The following is a 20,091-nucleotide window of genomic DNA, read 5'->3' on the forward strand; positions in this document are numbered from 1 at the left end:
TATGTCACAATAAACATTGTGGAATATGCAGAAAAGCCAACATGGCCATCGCTGCTTAACTCTCCGTCTCATTGGTTATAGATAGCGCTGTTATTAAGGTGTTGATTCCAAATGTTTCTCTTAGGGGTGACTAAAAATAAACATGTATTGTTTGAACTCCATTGTCAAATGCTCTCTGTTGCCTGTCTCTCCCCATGTGTTACACTCTGAAGTGTGTTGGGCTGATCTGTGCTGGGGTAAAGCAGGCAATTCTTTTCTCCCTGTGGGCAAATGCTGAAACGTGCTCCAGACGCCACACATTTATTACCAATATTTACATAGTGCTGGCTGTTCATTTTACCACTAGAGATCACAGGAATAAAATCTTCTCACACTGCACTAAATGCTTCCGTCAGCTACCAATGAAAGTAGAGACTCTGGGGATTTTTTCCCCTGGTTGAGTTATTACTTCATGCCTAGGCAGCAGCTATCTACTGTGTATTCATGAACTCATTCCATTTTCTCTTTGGTATAGTCTGTGTTATTTGCATGTGATTCACCCAGCACGGCCTGTCAGACTAGTTACTTTCTAGACCTTGTTGTGTGCTTTACAAGGTCTTTCCTTCAAGAGCAGCTTCAAAGAGCCTAGGTACCTGGCAGTTCTTGCTGACCGGGCTAGAAGAGGCCAAATGATTCATTTCGCTTTCAGGGAGCATTGCTGGTTTTCCATAGTCCCTGGCACTATAAATAGCGCTCCAGGGAGCACTGGGGCACTCAGGACATTTTCTTTGCAGTCTAGCTCGATATTTGCAGGAGAAAGTCACATGCTGTCTGGCTTGAGTCTTGTGTGGGTTCCACACAGACTCACCCAGTATGCTCTTCAGCTTACAAGCATTTGCTTCCAGCAAACACTATTGCCTTTGTTTATGTGAGGGGTGTGTGTGTGAGTGTGTGTGTGTGTGTGTGTGTGTGTGTGTTTATGTACCTGAAGGCCAAAGGTCAACATTGGGCGTCTTAATCAATTGCTTTTCATCTTATTTTGGGGGAAGTGTCTTGCCCTCATCCTGGAGCTCAGCTGGCTCTCAGTGAGTGCCGGTATCTCTCTGTCTTCTTCACCCCCTCCCCCATGCTGAGATTCCAAGCACACACAAATCACATTCTGCTCTTTCATGCAAGTAGTTTACTGACTGAGTGGTCTCTCCAGCCCTCTACTTGTTCAAATGACAAAGCTTTGTCTGAGTGCGGGGGTTCACCACTGTCTACTTGGCTTCACATGGTGGTTGGTATGGCTTTCTCCTCAGCGAAGTCAGCAGCTTCGTGCCACAGCTTAGTGTTTGGCCCAGGTTCATACTCTCATTAATTCTCTCTCTGTTCATATCCCACACTGTGAATCTTGAAGCCTCAGACTTCTGTGTTCTTCTTTTGTCCCCTAGCAGTTAACAAAAGAAATACCCAGAAACCTTTGGGAAGTGAACATGTCACTGCAATCACACAGGAGAATAGAATTTCTTTTATTTTATTTCCTATTTAAAAACTTTAGAAACAATCCTGTGTTTAGTTTGGACTTTCCTGTTTTCCCTAACAAATATCCTGTGCTATGCTCTCAGCCAATTTGAGAAAGAAAAGTTGTTATATTTAAATATCTGGGGCTTGTTGTTGTTGTTTCTGTTTTGTTTTATTCTTTTTTTTTTAAACCCCAAAGAAACAGGCCATTTTGTTCTCCTCAAAATCAGTGACATCCTTCTTCCCAATAATCTGTTTGCCCTGCTGAGACTTCCTTCAAATGGCTAAGGTCTGCTGTCAACAATGATTTCAGAGCGGTTGTATGTTCTTTGCAGTGAAAACACGCCTTGTTTTCTGTTGCTAGGCAACCCCCTTCCAGCTGCCATTGAAGAAATGTGCGGTGGTGGGAAACGGTGGGATTCTGAAGATGAGTGGCTGTGGCCGTCAAATAGATGAAGCAAATTTTGTCATGCGGTAAGAGCGAGCACCCACAGTGTGGCCTCTGACTTCTCTCCCTTTTCCCACCCCTTCCATAAGCCCTGGGGCCATTCAAACCTAGTGGCTGGCAATTAATCCCCTGTTGCCCATCTTTAGCTTCTTTTCAAGCCCTAGACAAGTGAGGTTAGGAGTGTGCTAAGGGGAGCGAGGGTCTCCAAGAAAGTTCAAAGCCGGGAAGGCTCCTGAAGCAGAGGAGCTTCTGCTGCTAATGAAGGCAGCAGAGAGAAGAAGTGGAGGGGCTCAGACTGTCCCTGAGATTATGTAGCTGGGTGATTAAAACCTTGAAAATTGCTCTTTCCTCAGGGCTAACTCTGTATGAATAAACATTTTAGTCATTGTAAGTGTACTGTTTTGTCTTAGTTTTCCACAAAAGCTTTTGAAAGGAACCAGTGGGATCTAAAGATTTAAAAGGTTTTGGTCTGCATGTGACTGCAACTGGCAAGAATGGGCAGGGAGGGAACTTCAGATAAAAAGGAAGGGACCACGCATGGGGATTTTGGGACATGAGCTTTTGTGAAGGACAAGAGGCCCTTTCAGGGCAGTGATAAAAATTGCTAAGCTTGACCAAGGGAAGACACCTTCAGGCTGGAGTCCGGCAGCCTAGTGCTGGGTGAGTCTGAGCAAAAGCTGCTGAGGCCAGCACATGGCTGCTGGATCAGATGGAGGTTGTCTGGTTAAGGAAGAAAGGTGGAGTGTCAAGAAGGAGGGCTCTAGGTAGAAGTCCTGTAAGGCGACACATCCGGAAGCCTAGTCACGCTAAGGAGTGGGCGCTGCAATGAGGTACCGTGGTGTAAGGAGCAAGTGACAGGGCCACGCAGGGTGGGCTTGTGGAGTGGAGGTGCTGGGCTGGTGGGATGTGGAACAGTTAATGAGCTCAAGCTTAACTGTGGCCCCTGGAATATGGAGCTCAGTGTGTCTGAGACACAGTGTGGAAACAAAAGAACACCGGGAGGTTGGGAGAATCTTTCAGGCGAACCCCAGGATTTCAAAGACATGGGAATGACTATGAGACAGGATTCTGTAACCAGGTAGGACTTAAATTCAACTCTTGGCATCCACCTGAAAATCTAGGCATAGTCATAATCCCAGAGCTAGGGAGGTGCAGACCGGAGGATGCCTGGGGCTTCTAGAGCAGCCAGTCTAGCTGGATTGATGTGCTTCAGGCTCAGTGAGAGACCTTGCCTCAAAATATATGCTGGAGGGTGGATGCAGAAGACACTGTTGTAGACCTCTAGTCTTTACATGCACACACACACACACACACACACACACACACACACTCTCACACACTATGCAGGATGGGGGTGGGGCTCTAAGAATTCTAAACCAAACTGGAGCTCTGAGCTGTTTGGGAGCATTTCAGATGGAGGCAATTTCCTAGAGAATTCTACATACCCTCTCAGGGAAGAGTTGCTTTGCCATCAAGGCATGTTCTTACTTTGTGAAACTTGTAGCAGTGGGGATGTGGGTTTATGGGTGCCGAGTATGTGTGAGGGAGAGTGAGTGTCCTTCCATTCCTGACTTTGCTTCAATTGTACTCTAATGTAATTTTTCCACTGAAGAGTTGTGTTTTCTTCTCCACTGCTGATTATTTTCTTAAAACAAAATAAAAAAAATTTCAAATCTTCGTAATGTGTACAAATCATAAAGAAAAGGAGTGGAGAACTTTGAATTTAAGACAGCATAGCCCTTGATGCAGGAGAGGCACTAGCGCCAAATCCTTTTATTGCTGAAGAACAAGGTTTTAATACATGCTAAATCAGAGAAAGGTTTCATGGAGCAACCTCTACAGCTCCAGTGAGTGCTGCTTGGGTGTCACGAAATGTGGAAGAAGGCATAGGAGAAGTATTTTTAAGTCGTAGGAGTGCATAAAATCTCATGGGCGGCAGAGGCAGATGAGACTAACAGGGAACCCCAACTTATGTCAGACACCGCTCCAATCCCCGGGTATGACGTGAGGCTGAAGAGCTAATCACGAGCACAGAGTTGAGAGGTCATGCTAGCACAGATGACCAGGTGAGAGCCCTCCACAGTATTATTTTACCTCTGCCTGGGCTGTTTGAGGAGAGAGAAGGAAACTGCCCTTCGTGGCCCCTGACTTCATCTGTAGTTCTATGAATACTGTGTCATTGTGTCGTTTGCATCCTTTTCAAAACTTCAACTTGCTCTTGAGCACAGATGAGGTGCTTTCTCCAGTTATTAAGTGAAGAAGCGTAGTGGAGCAAGAGCCTGGTGCAGCAGCTCAAGCAGACTGTGCAGTCCCATGCTCTGTCCACCACTGACCTGCCGCTGTCTTAGTTCTCGCCCCGTCCAGCAAGCTGGTCCATCGTGCTGAGTCTTCCCTTAGTGTTACTTCTTCATCCGGGAGGGTGCACACTTGCCCTCATGGATAACTGCCCTTGTTCAGGGCAGGAGGCCAGCCCTACAAGGTTTTATTGGCCTAGAACAAAGGGCTAAGAACTGTGACTTTCTTTTGCTGTAGCATCTAAAGTATGGGCACAAGATGCCAGTCGCTCTCTCCTCCTGCTCTCAAGGAGGGGAGAGCCCAAGGGGGAAGTCAAGCTTTTTAGCAAAAGCAAATTCTGTTGCTCCTGGTGTATGTACATATGTGTGTATGTGTTTGTGTGTCTGTAATGTGTATATGTGTGTATATATGTTTGTCTCTGTGTGTTTGTGTGTACATGTGTTTGTGAGTGAGTGTGTGTGTGTGGGGTGTGTGTGACTACCATTAATAAGATGAATATTTCAATCTGACATGTAGAAGGGAGATCGTAAGCACCATACGGGATTATCTCATGGTGCCCCACTTATCCCAAATGGACACAACCTGCTTGGCCTTTTCCACAGTCTACTGTCGATGCTATACAAGGTCAGAACTATTGAGTACCTGGGATTAGACCTCACTGCACAGCCTTCAGTGTGATGCTCACAGAATGAGGGAAGGGTTGACGTGGACAAGAATTAGAGGAGATGCCATTGCGCTCAGAGCTGTGTGTCCATGCTCCTTTGATTTCCAGAACAGTGCTGTTTTCATAATGTATTCAAAATGTTAAAAAGTTTAGCTTTGGCTAGTAAGTGGGAGCACCGTGTTACTTGATACTGTTGTGCAGTGTGCGATGCTGGTGGTCAGAGGACACCATTATGAAGTTGGACCCCTCCTCCCATCTTTACGTGTCCCAGGCTTGTGTGACAGTTATCTCCAGCTACTGAGCCAACTCGCCAGCCCATGCGTGATAACTGATAAATTATTTTTAAAGTATGACTTGGCAACTGATAGACCTGTTGATGAACAGGAGTATAGCATACAGGTTGGGGCACAGCCAGAAAAGTAGTACACTGTTAGATCTTCAAAACGAAACCTTTACTGAGTAAGTGGGGGCCTTAGAAAGTGTGTGACATGGGCAAACGAAGTGGGGAAAAGGGTCTCCACATAGCCCTGCCTGTTGCTCCCTGACCGCAGGTGAGACTGTTCCCTGGGCCCGCCCTTCAACTGTTCCATCATGTACTTTTCATAGGCATTTTCTAAACATACGCTTCAAATGCTAGAAACTACTTTCCCATTTTCCAAAGTGCACACTTACTCTTTAACCAAAAGTAGCCCTTTAAAAATAACCCTGTGGGGCTGGGCTCTAGCTCAGTGGGTATCGTATTTGCAGAAAACTGGATTTGGTAGGGCACAACTCTAGTCCCAGTACCTGAGAGGTGAATCAGAAGTTTAAGGTCAGCCTTGTGAGTTTGAGGCGATCCTGGCCTGCAGGAGACACGGTCTCACAACAACAACAACAACAGCAACAGCAGCAAACTCTTAAATTCAGTTTCTCGAGAACACTTACAGGACAGATAATGGTTACATATTAAAGACAGACAGATCACAGCATGATGACATTCTTATGGATTGTGTGCAGAGGACTGTTCGGCACTTGAACACACACACACACACACACTGAGTCTCTTATTCAACTTGCCCATTCCTCATCAGTTCACGGAATTTCTCACTCTCCTGTGCCTGGCTGGCTTTCAGGATTATAAGCTTTACCACCATGGAGACACTTTAAGCCACTAATATCTCTCAGTTGTGCCAACAAGCAATAATGGGAAGTATGGGACGATTTACACAATTATGACTTATTAGAAACAATTTGACTGTGTTAAATGGGCCTTTTATGTAAATCCACGTAATTATCAATTTAGGGATCGAGGAGCTAAAATCATAGCTCACTGTTCCGAAGAAAAGAGATACAGGAAATGCCCCTGTTTTGGGGCTGGGAGAGAATATTTCCCTGGAACGAAGGCATGCTCTTCACCCCCATGCTCTGCCGTCAACTTTCAGAAAGCCACTCGTGAAACCTCTCTTGCTATGAGCACCCCTGCTCCCCCCATTACAGGAAAAGAATGGTTCTTTGAATTTCACTGTTGTTTTTGTTTTGGATTTGCTTATTTATTGACAAAATGTTTTTGGGGTTTTACTCTGTGGTAGAAGAAATAAATGGGTCCAGGCATATGAATCATGGAACACAGAAGAAAAAGAATATTTATGCATGAAAACTAATTTGTTATTGACAAAACAGGTTACAAGGACTCTCTGGCAAAGCTTAGAGCCCACAGTTAATTCTCAGACCTTAGCAAGGGCAGTCTAGATCAAAGCTTTCTTAAGAGGCAAGGCCCAGTCTTAGCTTGTAGTTTATTTGGGACGCCATCTTGTTTTTGCAAAGATCAGCTGAGTGAGATACCTTTCACACAAGCCTGGTGTGTGACTCATGATCAGTTGTATACTACAGTCTGACAGAGTCTGGTATTGATATCTGAGTCCACTCTTCCACAAGACTCCTCAGGACACCACACGGCAGATGATGTCACTGTGAGCTGGTAGATGGCTCAGGAGTGGGCTTTGTGACCGGCTTCCTCAGTAGCTTTCCCCAGTGCCCACTGATTGTTCTCAAGGAGCTCTCAACAAGTCACCATCTGGCAGATTGATCCATGTGTGAGTTCCAGAAAATCGAGTTTTTTCTTACCCACAAGCAGATGAAAGGGAGATTTTAAATCAACATGGAGCTGGTTCCGCCTGGATGGTCTGGTCTGGTGAGAGTCATGGGGCTCAGAAGAAAGAGAAGTTAGGGATGAGGACAGATCAGCTGACAGGTGTGTGACAGTTTCATCTCTCAGGTCACATTGTTGGGAAAACATAGCAGCTCGAAGAGACCACAATATTTGTAAAAACATCTTTTTTTTTTTTTAAATAAACAAATGATGCAATTAGACATGCTTTGATGTGGCAGGAGTCAAGTCAGGCATGGCTGGAGAGGAGAAAATTTGCAGTGTAGATACAAAATCAGATTTCTAACAATAGTTTTGAGTTCTCTCTGTCTCTGTCTCTCTCTCCTTTCTTTAAGCAGCAAAATAGCTACTTTTAGGCTAGGTCTCTTATCCTGGATGCTACAGGATTCAAAGCAAGCCTGAGTTACACAGTGAGTTTGAGGTCAGCCTGGGCTACATGAAACCTTGTGTCAAAAATAAAAATAAAACAAACAAACAAACAAACAAACACGGGCTTGAGAGATGGCCCAGCTGTTAGGAGTGTTTTGTGTTTAGTGCTCTTGAAGAGGATCAGGACTCAGAACCCACGTGTCAGTTCATAACTGCCTACAAATACAAACCCCCTTAGTATGTGGGGCCCAGGAAGGAAGGCAAAGTCATTACTCTAGTTTCAGGTCATGGAGAAACTACGGCCAGGGAAATGCATGAAATTCCTGATGCCCACAGGCAGCAAGCCACAGGTGTGGATATGAAACAGCTGAGTTTCCTACTGAATATACTCCTAAGGCATCATTACCAAGGGCATCAGCTGAATAGGGCTGGAGTGTGAGGGTGCTTGTAGGGTGACTGCTTTATTTCATGGAGAACACATCGCTGATGGCTCAGCTGGTAAAGTGTTAGTCATGCAAGTGTGTGGGTTTGAATTTCATCCCCTGAATCCTGAACCCCCCTCCCCCCCACTCCAACAAAAGCCAGGCATGGTAGCCCGGGTTTATAATCCCAGTGCTGTGGAAATGGAGACAGGAGGATGCCTGGAGCTCCCTGCCCAGCCAGTGCAGTTAAAGCAGTGATACCTTGTCTCAGAAAATAAGGTGGAAAGTGATTGAGGAAGACACTTAATGGTGACTTCTGGTTCCACCTGTGTGTGCACTTGTGGACACATGCCCATGCATGTTCATGTACACACACACACACACACACACACACACACACACACACACCACTTTTACTTTTTCCTTTGCAGCTTGTTGGGTGATGAAGTCCTATGTCATCCCCTTAATCAACCTCTACCTTGGCTGCATACACAAAAATCATTCACAAGTTAGCTGAATAGTATGTGACCCAGAAAGTGCTGCTACAATGTCCATTTAGAAATAGCATAATTTTCAGTGTTTATGTGGGTAGAGAGTATGTGTAGGGACATCTGCCTTCCACCTTCCGATCTCTCACTTCATATTTAAAATACTCTTTCTACCGCTTCAAATGTTCTTTCTATTTTCATTACTTATAAAGATTTATTTTTTTGTGAATTTGTGTTAGTGTATATGCATCACATGTGTGCAGGTACCAGCAAAGGCCAGAAGAGGGCGTCGGATCTGCTGGGTTTGTATTTGTAGGCAGTTATGAACTGACATGTGGGTTCTGAGTCCTGATCCTCTTCAAGAGCACTAAACACAAAACACTCCTAACAGCTGGGCCATCTCTCAAGCCCGTGTTTGTTTGTTTGTTTGTTTGTTTTATTTTTATTTTTGACACAAGGTTTCATGTAGCCCAGGCTGACCTCAAACTCACTGTGTAACCCAGGCTGGCTTTGAATCCTGTAGCCTCCAGGCTCCTGAGAGACCAAAAGATAAAGTAGCAGCTATTATTAAGACCTAAAGTAGGTTCGGTAAAGAAGTTAGTTTAGTAATGCCCTGAGAGGAGAGCTACCTCGCTGCATTCTTTCCCCACCCACTAGAGATATGGTTGCTAGGAAACTGGACCCTCCCCCTAGGGAGGGACACCTGGTCATGGTCAATGGTCTGGGAACCTTCCTATAGCCGATCGATTCAAAATGTAGCATCTTGACCAATAGATGCTTGCCAGGCAGGAATTGCCCCCTTGGGCATGCTGGGAGGGACCAGAATCTATAAATCATCCAACTAACCTGGGGACGGCGCGCTCAGCTCTCACCGCTTCAGCGGTGGGTGTTGTGGGTCCAAGCTGCAGCTTGTAATTTACAATAAAAAGACCCTCATGTGTTTTGCAACGAAGTCGATTCCTGTAGATCTTTTGGGGGCTTGCAAACTGGGTATAACACTCCCAAGTATGGATTGCAGGTAGATGACACCATGCTTCAGAAGTATATTCTTTCTTTTCAAGACAGGGTTCCTCAGTGTAGCCTTGGTTGTCATACAGTCTCTTTGTAGACCAGGCTGCCCTCAAACTCACCGTGATCTGCCTGCCTTTGCCTCCCTGAGTGCTGGGATTAGAGCCATGGCTCCAGAAGTATTTTCAACAAAACAGATACATTGTAGATACCATCTCTTCTCTTTGGAAGACCACCTACTTCTGTCACTGACATTTTCTTTTAAAACAGTAGACACACACACACACACACACACACAAATCCAACCAGCCAATCAACCCTTCCCCCAAGCATTTTGATGATTCTAATGGTTAATTAATCATCTAACGGCTATGAAAAGGGAAAGGTGCTGAAAACAGTTATTTGTGAATAGAGCCGGAATTAGCATTCCTATTTGTGTCCTTGTAAGCACTTGATTTAAAAGTCCGTGAGTCACTCTGAAATGTTGCTTCTTGCATTTCTAGGTGCAATCTTCCTCCCTTGTCAAGTGAGTACACCAGAGATGTCGGCTCCAAGACTCAGCTGGTGACAGCTAATCCCAGCATAATTCGCCAGAGGTAAGACTTGATGGTTTCTCTTTGTGGGGGACTAAAGAGGAAGGTTTGTGAAGTCATTAGCATCTTAAAGGGAGTGAGCATAATTCGGGCTCGCAAACAAAGAGGGAAGCCATCTGGACAGGCAGGAAGGATGGAGGAGGGATCGTAAATAAACTAGGCAGTGTTATGGGAGTCCTCGGCGTTTGATGCTTCCTCTGGGGTTTGGCTACTCTCTGCTAGAGATGGTGGAAATGACAGGGGGATTGATTGTTTTGCTCAGCACAGCACAGCATCCTGCCCACTCATTACTACTTCTATCCAGCGTGCTGGCTCCGGTCCGACTTTCTGATCAGCAACTGTGAACTGACTTATTAAAACAAAAACAAAGAAATGACCAATTTTCCACCCGCACACCTGGAGGCAGCTGTAACAGATTGACTACCCTGTATCAGACCTTGGGGGCAGATGGAAAATTCTTACTGGTCTCAGTTCAAGAAAACTTGACAACTACAATGAGAGTGTTTGGGGGGTCAGTCTCTAGGTGGTGAAGCCCCCTGGTGAGCTATGACTGTTTGGGGGGAAAGAGAGGACAGGGTACACCAATGACCCTGACCCACTGGATTTCAAACTTGTTTGTTCAAGTAGCACCCAAAATAATTTTTAAAGTACCGTCTTTTTCTTCATTGTAACCAGTTTATCTAATATTTTTGGCAGGAATTAAACTGTAGATTTTCAGTTCCTTATGTTTCTTACATGCTTTATGAAGACATTGTCAAAACCTGAGTACTTTTTGGTGTAACCTGTCCTTGCGTGAAAACCAGGGCTCTTTGTCAGATTTCTTTAGTAAGTTAACTCTCTGTCACAAAGACTGCCTGTTAGATTCAAGTAAGTGTTACAGTGACATTTGATAGAATCATCATCTTTCTGACACCTAATTATTCAACATGAAAATAAGATGTGGGGGCTTGCCAAGAGCCTGTCTGCTGAGTAAGATAAAGCACAGCCATTTTGGTTTCTTCTGGAGATAGTCTGGCCCCACCCCCACCCCACTCAGGAGTGGTCTCCTCACCTGTGTCCTTTTGTGACTTGGAGGTCTTTGCAACATCAGACTATATGCATTAATAAATATTTTCTTTTTGTTTCTCTCCCACCTCTTTTGTGTGTGTGTGTGTGTGTGTGTGTCTGTCTGTCTGTCTATTTGTGCCCACACTTGGAGGCTGGAGACTGACATTGGGTGTATTCCTCAATTAAGTTTTCATCTTAGTTTCTGAAACAGGGTCTCTAACTTCGGAGCTTGCTGATTAGCTGGATTGATGGGCAGGCCAGCAAGGCCACAGGACTGTCACATGTCTCCACAGTGTGGGGTTTCAGGTCCCCTCTGCTATACCTGGCTTTTATGTGTGCTGAGGATCCAAACTTAGCCCCTTACCGGTGGGAGCAAGTCTTAAAGCGAGCCCTTTACCCATTTCTTAGCAACACTTTTTGTACACACTTTTCAGAAAACATACCATGACTATTCAGGAAAGTAACTTGGCCCTAAAAAAGGTAAAGCAGTTTCTCCCTAAAGTTCATAACTTGAGTCTTAGATGGTGTTCCTGAGACTTGTGTCCCTTCTGCTGATTTCTTTCTTTCTTTCTTTCTTTCTTTCTTTCTTTCTTTCTTTCTTTCTTTCTTTCTTCCTTCCTTCCTTCCTTCCTCCCTCCCTCCCTCCCTCCCTCTCTCCCTCCCCCTCCCTCCTCCTCCTTTTCTTCCTTCCTTCCTTCCTTCCTTCCTTCCTTCCTTTCTCCCTCCCTCCCTCTCTCCCTCCCCTCCCTCCCTCTTCTTCCTTCCTTCCTTCCTTCCTTCCTTCCTTCCTTCCTTCCTTCCTTCCTCTCTCTCTTCTCTTCTCTTCTCTTCTCTTCTCTTCTCTTCTCTTCTCTTCTCTTCTCTTCTCTTCTCTTTTCTTTTCTTTTCTTTTCTTTTCTTTTCTTTTTCTTCTCTCCAAACCCAAGGCAGTGTTTTGCTGTTAGCACCAAGGGTTAGCCATTCAGTTTGATGTCTGTAGCATAGCAGGGAATTAGAAAGCAAAACCAAATACAACTAGAATCGAGCATAGCAGAGATGAGAAAGAAGTGTGTCGAGGAGGCATGATGCTTATGAGAGATGCAATATTCCAGTGGTGAGTAGCATAGGTGTTAGGAGCTGGGAATATAGCTCAGTGGTAGAGTGCTTGCCTAACACATACAAGGCCTTGGGCTCACTCCCTGGCACCACCTGCAAAGCAAAACTAAACAAAAGCAAAACTAATGGTAAGATGGCAGCGTGGTGTCATGGCAGCAGGAGCAGATAAGAGGTGCCACAGCTGGAGCTGACTCTGACTTTGTATGGGTAAATCAGGAAGCAGACAGCGGGGCTGGAAACAGGGCCTTCTATATCTCAAAACCTGTCCCAAACCTACTTCCTTAGTGAGACCTCCTAAAGATAGCACAACTTCCTCAGACACTATCACTGGCTGAGGACCAAGTGTTAAACTCACGCGCCTGTGGGAGACATTTCACATCAAGCCGTAACACTATTTAAAAGGAAAGATTCAGTTAGGACTGTCTACCCCATGTTTTGGTGATTCGGACACTGTGGTAGTGTGAATCAGATGTCCCAATAGTTTCAGCACTGAACTATTTGGTCCAGAATTGGTAACACTGTTTGGAGAATCCTAGGAGGTGTTACCACATTGGAGGAGGTAGGCCGCTGGAGAAGGGCTTTGCTAGTTTGAAGACTAATGCCGCCTCAAATTCTCTTCCTGCTGCCTTCTCATGGTTCAAGATGTGAACTTCCAGCTGCCATGCCTCCAGTCTGTCACCATAGACTCTTTTCCCTCTGGAACTCCACATAAGCTGTCCTCTGTCACGATTTGTCCCAGCAATAGAAAAGTAATGGATACAAATGGTAACAGAATAGAGGGAATTGTGAAACACACACACCTGATAAACATTATCAAATCCAAAGTGAGAGGCTTGCCGGCTACACATCAAGCTACACATCAAGCTCAGCGCGACTCCCTTTACATGATGAGCCAGCAGGAAAGAGGCCACAGGCCCCCGCAGGCTACTACAGGGAAGCTCTTTATTAAAGCATAATTGACAAGACCTCCTATTTCCAACCGGCTTGCATCTGTTTATTACAGAAGAATTCCACCACCAAACAATTGCTTACAGAGGTAGCTTCCAACTAGACCCTCCCCATGTCCTGCCTGGATAAACAGTGATTATGTCTGTCTAAGATAAGTTGTGGTGACTCGCTTTCCATATCTCTGCTTATATTGTTCCTCTTTTTCCTTTTTTTTTTACATCAATATATTCTGATATTTGGACTGCAAAGCTTTCTTTAAAGTCTGGAGATGACTTTTTTTTCACAGGAGGTTGAGTCGGTGTCTATGTCATGCCAGTTCCCATGTCTGCCCACTCTACGGCACGTGACCTCTGCCCTCTCTAATAGCGACCATGAAGCTCATGAGCCACCTTCTTGGCTTGGTTTCCATTTTGGAATCACCTTTCCCCAGCTGGGTCTAACCATCTGAAGGAGAGAGTAGCTGGAGAACACTTCCGCCATACCACCTTCCTTGCCCCAATACTTCTTCTTCATTCCTCTCCTCGCACCTAATAATATTCACTTCTCTTTCATGGAAGAAACAGAGATGAGAAGGCGCCATCAGGAGCCACAGTTTCTGTCATGTCACCTGTGGCGGCCACCATGCACTCACAATCACTGTGGCCCAGTCACTGGTGTCTTCCCACTGGGGAGGCGGTGAACCCATAGCTTCTCCACCTTTGAGGCTGGACGAACTGAAGGATCCTGGATGGTCTTCAGTCCTCACTGGACCCTGGGAACTCCTTATGCCTGTGCCATAGTCAGAAGGTGCGGCTCAGACTTAGGGATGGCCTTCCCCTGACTACCTAAGGCCAAGCGAAGCCCTCCTCATCCACATGCCCAGAGTCTTGCCTCACACTTGATTCCTGTGGTGGTTTGAATAAGATTTTTTTTCCCCCATAGGCAGAGCTGTTTGAACACTTGGCCAAGAGTCAGTGAGGAGTTAGTGGTGCTGTTTGGAGGAGTTGTGTAACCTTTAGGAGGTGGAGCCTAACGGTTGAAGACGTGTGTCACTGGGCAGGTTTCACTTCCAGTTCACACTGTCTGCTTCCTGTGTGAAGATGTGATCTCTCCTCATCCTGATCCAGTCACCCACTGCAGGCCTTCCTTGCTGTTATGGACTCTCCCTCTGGAACCTTAAGCCAAAATACACTCTTCCTTACCCTGATTTGGGGCATGGTGTTTTGTCACAACAAAAAATGTAGTTGATAAAAATCCATATCCAGTCAGGCTAACAACCAAGATTAGGCATCCCAGGGGCACAGACTCGGGGAGGGGCTAAGGGAGAGAGAGCAGCGCAAGCCTACATACCTTTTTGGAGCTGTCCACTGGTTTCCTGCCCCTGTGGTCCTCCAAGCATCAACTGACAGTTATTCCATCCCAGTAATTTTTATTCCCATATTTTAATAATCTGGCACTTTTTAAATGCACAGCAGTACAGTCTAAGCATCAGACCTTGTATATTATCACTAAGTAGAAGGGATTAACCTGTCCTTGACCATCTCAGACCCTTACACTCCATTTTGCATGCATGTGTATATGCATATTCACATGTAGTTTGAAAGTACTCGTGACATATGTATGCACACATGTGGGGCCAATGTTCACATCAGTTGCCGTCCTCGATCTGTCTCTACTTTGTCTATGGAGGCAGGTTCTCACTGAACTTGTAGCTTGCCAATTCCAGCCAGTCTAGCTAGTGACTAACACTAGGAATGCCATCTCACTTCTTGAGTGCACCACAGATGAGCTGGCACCGCTGGTGGGCTGGCACTGCAGGTCGGCTGGCGAACCAAGTGGCTTTGATGTGGGTTCTGGAGATCCAAACTCAGAACCTCACGCTTGTATGGCAAGTACTTTAGCCACCGAGTCATTTCTCTAGGCCCCTTCTTATTCTTTTCAAGCATTTTCTTCCCATGTGGGCGGGTTATTGTTGTTTATTTTTCTGTTTCTACCTTCTCTGGTACTCAGGGGAAGAAATCTGTGTTGATCACTTAGAGAAAACATCTCTCGAGTCTCCTGGAATGAAGACATTACTGGAGGGCTGATGGTGATAACATTAGAATGTGAAGCCAGGGTTTCCAGAGGAGAGAGGGAGGCTTCTGGGAAAGCATTACCATGCTATACTATAGTACAATTAGACACTTAAATATATTTCTTAGGTGGCTTTCAGAAACTTTCCTACTCAGATTACAGAATTATCATCTCAAAAGCATATTTCTGGATGTTGGGTTTTGTGTGCATGTGTGAGTGTGCGCGCACACATGAGGATTGCGTTCAGGGCTATGTCATTGCTTTGTTACTGAGTAGACAGGCATCTCCAGCCCCACGATATTTGTGATTCCTGTCCTTGTGAAGTGTGTCATACATAACATGGAGACTCAGCGGCCCAAGACAGCTTGATGTTTGCTGAAGACATGTAGAGGAATGTCAATCCAGAACATGGCTGTTCTCTCAAGAGATCACATCCAAAGATCTCCTAGGTCTGTGGGATCCGGCTATAATACAGCCCCGTCTTTAATCCCAGGAAACAGAGGCAAGTAGGTCTGAGTGCATGGTCAGCGTAGTATAAAGCAAGTTTCAGGTAAAGAAAAGCTTAGGTCCAGGCGTGGTGGTGCACGCCTTTAATCCCAAGCAATGAAAGTTAGTTTGTAAAGTTAGTTTGTAGGAGAAAGCACCAGTGTTTTGAAAGTGATGTCTAACTGAGAGGCAGAAACAGTGATGAATCAGAAAAAAAAAACAAACTGACAGGATAGGATACTCCCAACTCTCATGAGAAGAGGGAGGAAAGGGAAGCTACTCAACGGGCAATTCAGAGAGGGAAAAAGGCAGTTTTTACCAGGACAGTAATATACAGGTTGCAAAGAGAGAATTCAGGTGGAGACTGAATGAGCCAGAGAATGAGAAGGAGCCAGAAGAGTTGAACAAATTGCTGGAGTTAGTTTGAGGCCAAGCAGAACAATTCAGGGGCCAAGAGAGAAGCCAGATTGAATAAGTCAGCTAGGAGAGGAGTTTGAGCCAGAACAGCTGAGGTAAACCAGCTGTCCCAGAGCTCAGTAAGAACCAAAAAGAGTGAGCTTATTCAACAGTAAATCTCAGAGGCAGAAACATTCTAGGCCTAGGTTAGATTTTGTGGAGGCTAGAAGCTTCTGGGACTAGGCCTAGAAGACAGGCCTTCTAGAAAACTAGGTCTAGCAGACAGAGGCAGTAACCACTGAGACAAAAATTGAAGCAGGGGAATAAAACTTCCTTTTACAAAGACATGTTTGTAAATTTAGTTGGTTATGGTGGTATACAGCTATAATTCTGAACTCCTATAATTCCATGACACTGAGGGTTTTTTGTTTTGTTTTCAAGTTTGAGCTTAGTCTGGGCTACACATTGAAACTCTGTCTGTCTCTTGAACCCCCCAAACAAACAAACAACAGATTATTGTTGTGCCGAGAAGAAAAGCAGGGGGCTCTTTGCTTCACACCAGCCTCTCCCCGCCTCTGTGTCAGCCATCCGTTATTTCCAGTGTGCTACTTGGCTACCAGATACCCTGGCAACGCCTGTGTTGCGGATATCCCTCACCTCAAGAAGATGACACGGCCTGGGATCAGCCAGTCTTTATGGATGAGTCTCTGTGGCTATGAAGGTTCATGTTTTATTTCACTTCCTGTTTTTCCATTTCAACCAGAGCAAAGAGAATGTAGTGTTTTTATAAAATGGAGTAATTCTTTATGTGGAGGAGTTACAGAGCCCTTGACTCTCTCAGGGCTGGAAGCAGGGGGCTGAGGGCTGGGAAAGGATTTTAGGCAGAAGACTGGAAAGGAATCTTGAGTGGTCTTTGCCTTACGGCACTTTGACAGCTAGCTCTTCCCAGGACAGATGCTGCTAAGATTAACCATGGCTTTTGGGAAGGAAGGGGAGACAGACCTGACTCTTCCGTGCCACAAAGTACCACAGAGGGCACAAGCCAGACCACCTGCTTCTGTCCCCATACCTGAGGCCCTGCAAGCTTGTCCCTGCCTCCTCCCTTCTCCTTTTCCCTTGGGTTACATATTGTGCCATATGATCTGTGAAACGAAAAGGCTTGCATCTCAAATACGTGTTGGATAGTAACTTGTGCCTGGTATCACTGAATGGCCCCAGAGCACAGGTTTTGTCACAGGGATTTCAGATGGCAGTGTTTTCCGATGAGAGCATTTGTGCTGTTTAAGAGTTTCTGGTTAGTACTAGTTGAAGAGGTTATTGTTAAATAAATATTTGGTGGCAGAGATTCCATGGCTTGGAAGATGGAAACCAGCAGCTGTTCTGTTCGTGACTCAACTTCTACTACGTCGGTGTCCCTGGAATCAGGTTTTTTTTGTTGTTGTTGTTGTTTTCCGGAGGATCACCATACTTATCTGCCTGCGTGGCTCCCTTTGGGGAGTTCTCCTGTTACCTTGATGGTGATGTTCTCCAGTGTTGCTTTTGAGGCCCTCCTGCTTTCTCCCTTCCCCTCTCTCTTCCTTGTTCTCTGTATCTCTATGTATCTTCTGTCAAGGTTAATTTTTGAACATCAGTTTGATTGGCTCTAGCAGTGCTTGGCCCTGTTGAGGCATACCTTTGAGTGTGGCTGTGAGGGTCAGAGAGTATAAACTGAGGCGAGAACAGCAACTCTGTGTGGGGGCTACACCATCTCATGGGCTGGAGCCTCACACTAAATAAAACGGCAAGAGGGGAAAGACAGCTGCGGGTCCCCCCAGATGTGAGCGAGCATTGCTGTTTCTTCCTCAACAAGATGAACTGTGTGTGTACAGATCCCGAGATAAAATCACCCCTTCCTTCCCTGACTTTCTTCCTGCTGCAGGTTTAGTCATAGACAGGCTGCCTTCCCTTGGAGAACTCACCCAGGGCCGTCAGCTTTGGCCATAACCACCACTAGTACAGATCTACCCCGGACCTCCAGGGCCCTCAGTATTTCAGAGAGCTATATGTCTGATCCACTTAGGAGTCCTACAGACATCCCACATCCAATGTCACAGCATCAGTCACCTTTCCCATCAATCCCTCCATTACTGTGTGTTGTCTTCAGTCACACTAAAAAAATCGTTTACTCTTTGGGAATTTCATACATGTATACAATGTATTTTGATCATATCCATCCCCTGACCCCTTTCATACTAGTGCTACTCATGTGCACACAGTATTGGGATATCCACTGGCATGGGCCAAACCCTATTAAAGAAGAGTTACTCTCCTTCCCCCAGTGACCAGTAACAACCAATGGCTGCTCAGCTAGGGGTGGGGCCTTATGAGCCCCTCCCCCATTCGTGCTGGAACTTTGACTGACTTGCCCTTGCGCAGCTGTTGTGCAGACTACCACAGCTGCTGTGAGTTCTTGGGTGTGACACACAGCCATGCAACCCTCTTGAGCCTCTGGCCCTTACTGCCTGTCTGCCCCTTCTTCCTCCATGTTCCATGAGTCCTGTCGGTAAGGGGTGCTTCTGTCTTCTTGTACTTTGTGCTGGCACCATCCATACAAATTCAACCGCAAAGCCCCCTCAGTATGACTTCCATGTTATCCACAAACTGTGCTAGCATATTATTTCCATAGTCTTTGTTCCAGCTCTGACAGCCCCTGGCCAAGAACCCCAATAATAGTGTCCTAATATCTTTCTTCAGTTCTTTAAGAAATGTTCTCTTTCAGTATAGATTTGTATTAAAATCCCAAATCACTGTTTTTCACTGGATCACCGTATCTTCTGCAAAGAATTGCAGCTCACAATCCCATTTTCTCCTGTTTGCCTCAAACTTCAGCCTCACTGATCTATAAGATGGACGTGCTCCCTGAAACCTCTGAGCACACACACACCCTTTGTGTAGCATGCCTGCCTACATATGTCACTGACCAGGCTTAGCCTTCCAAGGCTGTCGGGTCCTTTCCCCCATCCTTTTATTCTCCGTGTCCCACTGAGTGTTTAACACAGTGTAAGGTGCCGTCAAGTACCAGGGAGTTTATGTGCAGTTCTGAGGAGATGCACTATTTCAGTGTTTTAACTAAATCACCATAAATAAATTGACTAAAAAATTTACAAGACAACTGAAAATAGGGACAAGAGAATCGCCATTTCCTGCTCAAGACTACGGGGAATTTCCACCAACTGCAGGGGGATGGGAGTAGGGTTGGGTTGGATTGGATTGGGAGTCACAATCCGAAACCACGCCGGTATAACCAAAATAGCGCAGAAATCTTTAAGAAGATGGAAGTGGTGGTGACTCACCCCCACTCTCCTTAGGGCAGAGAAACGGAGAATCCCAAAGCCAAGTGCATTGTTTTCCTAGCTGCTGGTCGCACCTTTGCTGTATCCTTTTCCCCCCTCTGTTCACTTGCTTCACAATGCTCAGTGCTGCAGTGGACCAAAGTGCCCAAGAGAGAAAGCAGGCCTCTGAAGGCTGAGATGAACGGAGTCTCCAGGACAGTCCACGGTGGGAGGAGATGACAAACACCCTTGGAACTGGGGAGATGGAGGTGAAGAAGTCAATTCCGTACAAGAATCCTGAGTCATCAGGATTCTGCCCAGTGGAGCAGAATTGATAGATGAATGTTTGCTAGACGTGAGACAGGCTCAGGACTAATATTTAAATGACTTGGCATTTACAGCCCCAAGAATAATGTGCACACCAAGCTGAAGCAATTTTTTGTAATGTTTGTTTTATTTTTGGTTACTTAAAAAAAAAAAAAGGAAAGAAAGAAAGCAAGAAAATAATCAGCATCACCTGAAATCTCATAGCCCAAGGAAAAGTGACTTAAATACTCACAGGAAGAGATGCAGATAAAAATGGTTTTCCAGAGGTCCTAGAAGGAAATTTCAAAACACAGAAGGGGGAGGGGCTTGGAAGCTGAAGTTGAGCTATTGACAGTTGATGGCTGCTTGAAAAGGGAGAGCCAGCTTTCTTTAGGAGTGTGGTCCCTGGAGGTTAGTCATGCTCCAGCAAATCATCCTATTTCCATACCTATATGAACAGTGCAAATTGATTCCAGGAAAGAAAAAAAGAAAGAAAGAAAGAAAGAAAGAAAGAAAGAAAGAAAGAAAGAAAGAA

The 20,091-nt window shown here is 45.5% G+C and overlaps 1 protein-coding gene across 1 annotated transcript in view; it reads left to right on the forward strand.

The window, feature by feature from the left end:
* Window positions 1-20,091, forward strand: part of St8sia1 (ST8 alpha-N-acetyl-neuraminide alpha-2,8-sialyltransferase 1) — a 119,070-nt gene that overhangs the window by 72,555 nt on the left and 26,424 nt on the right. The window contains exons 3-4 of the mRNA XM_055605665.1: window positions 1,847-1,956; window positions 9,826-9,918. Of these exons, the coding sequence (XP_055461640.1) occupies window positions 1,847-1,956; window positions 9,826-9,918 (203 nt within the window). The remainder of the gene's footprint in view (window positions 1-1,846; window positions 1,957-9,825; window positions 9,919-20,091) is intronic.

The sequence above is a fragment of the Psammomys obesus genome, unplaced genomic scaffold, assembly GCF_907164565.1.
Source record: "Psammomys obesus unplaced genomic scaffold, mPsaObe1.curated_primary_1811, whole genome shotgun sequence".
NCBI classification, from domain to species: Eukaryota; Metazoa; Chordata; class Mammalia; order Rodentia; family Muridae; genus Psammomys; species Psammomys obesus.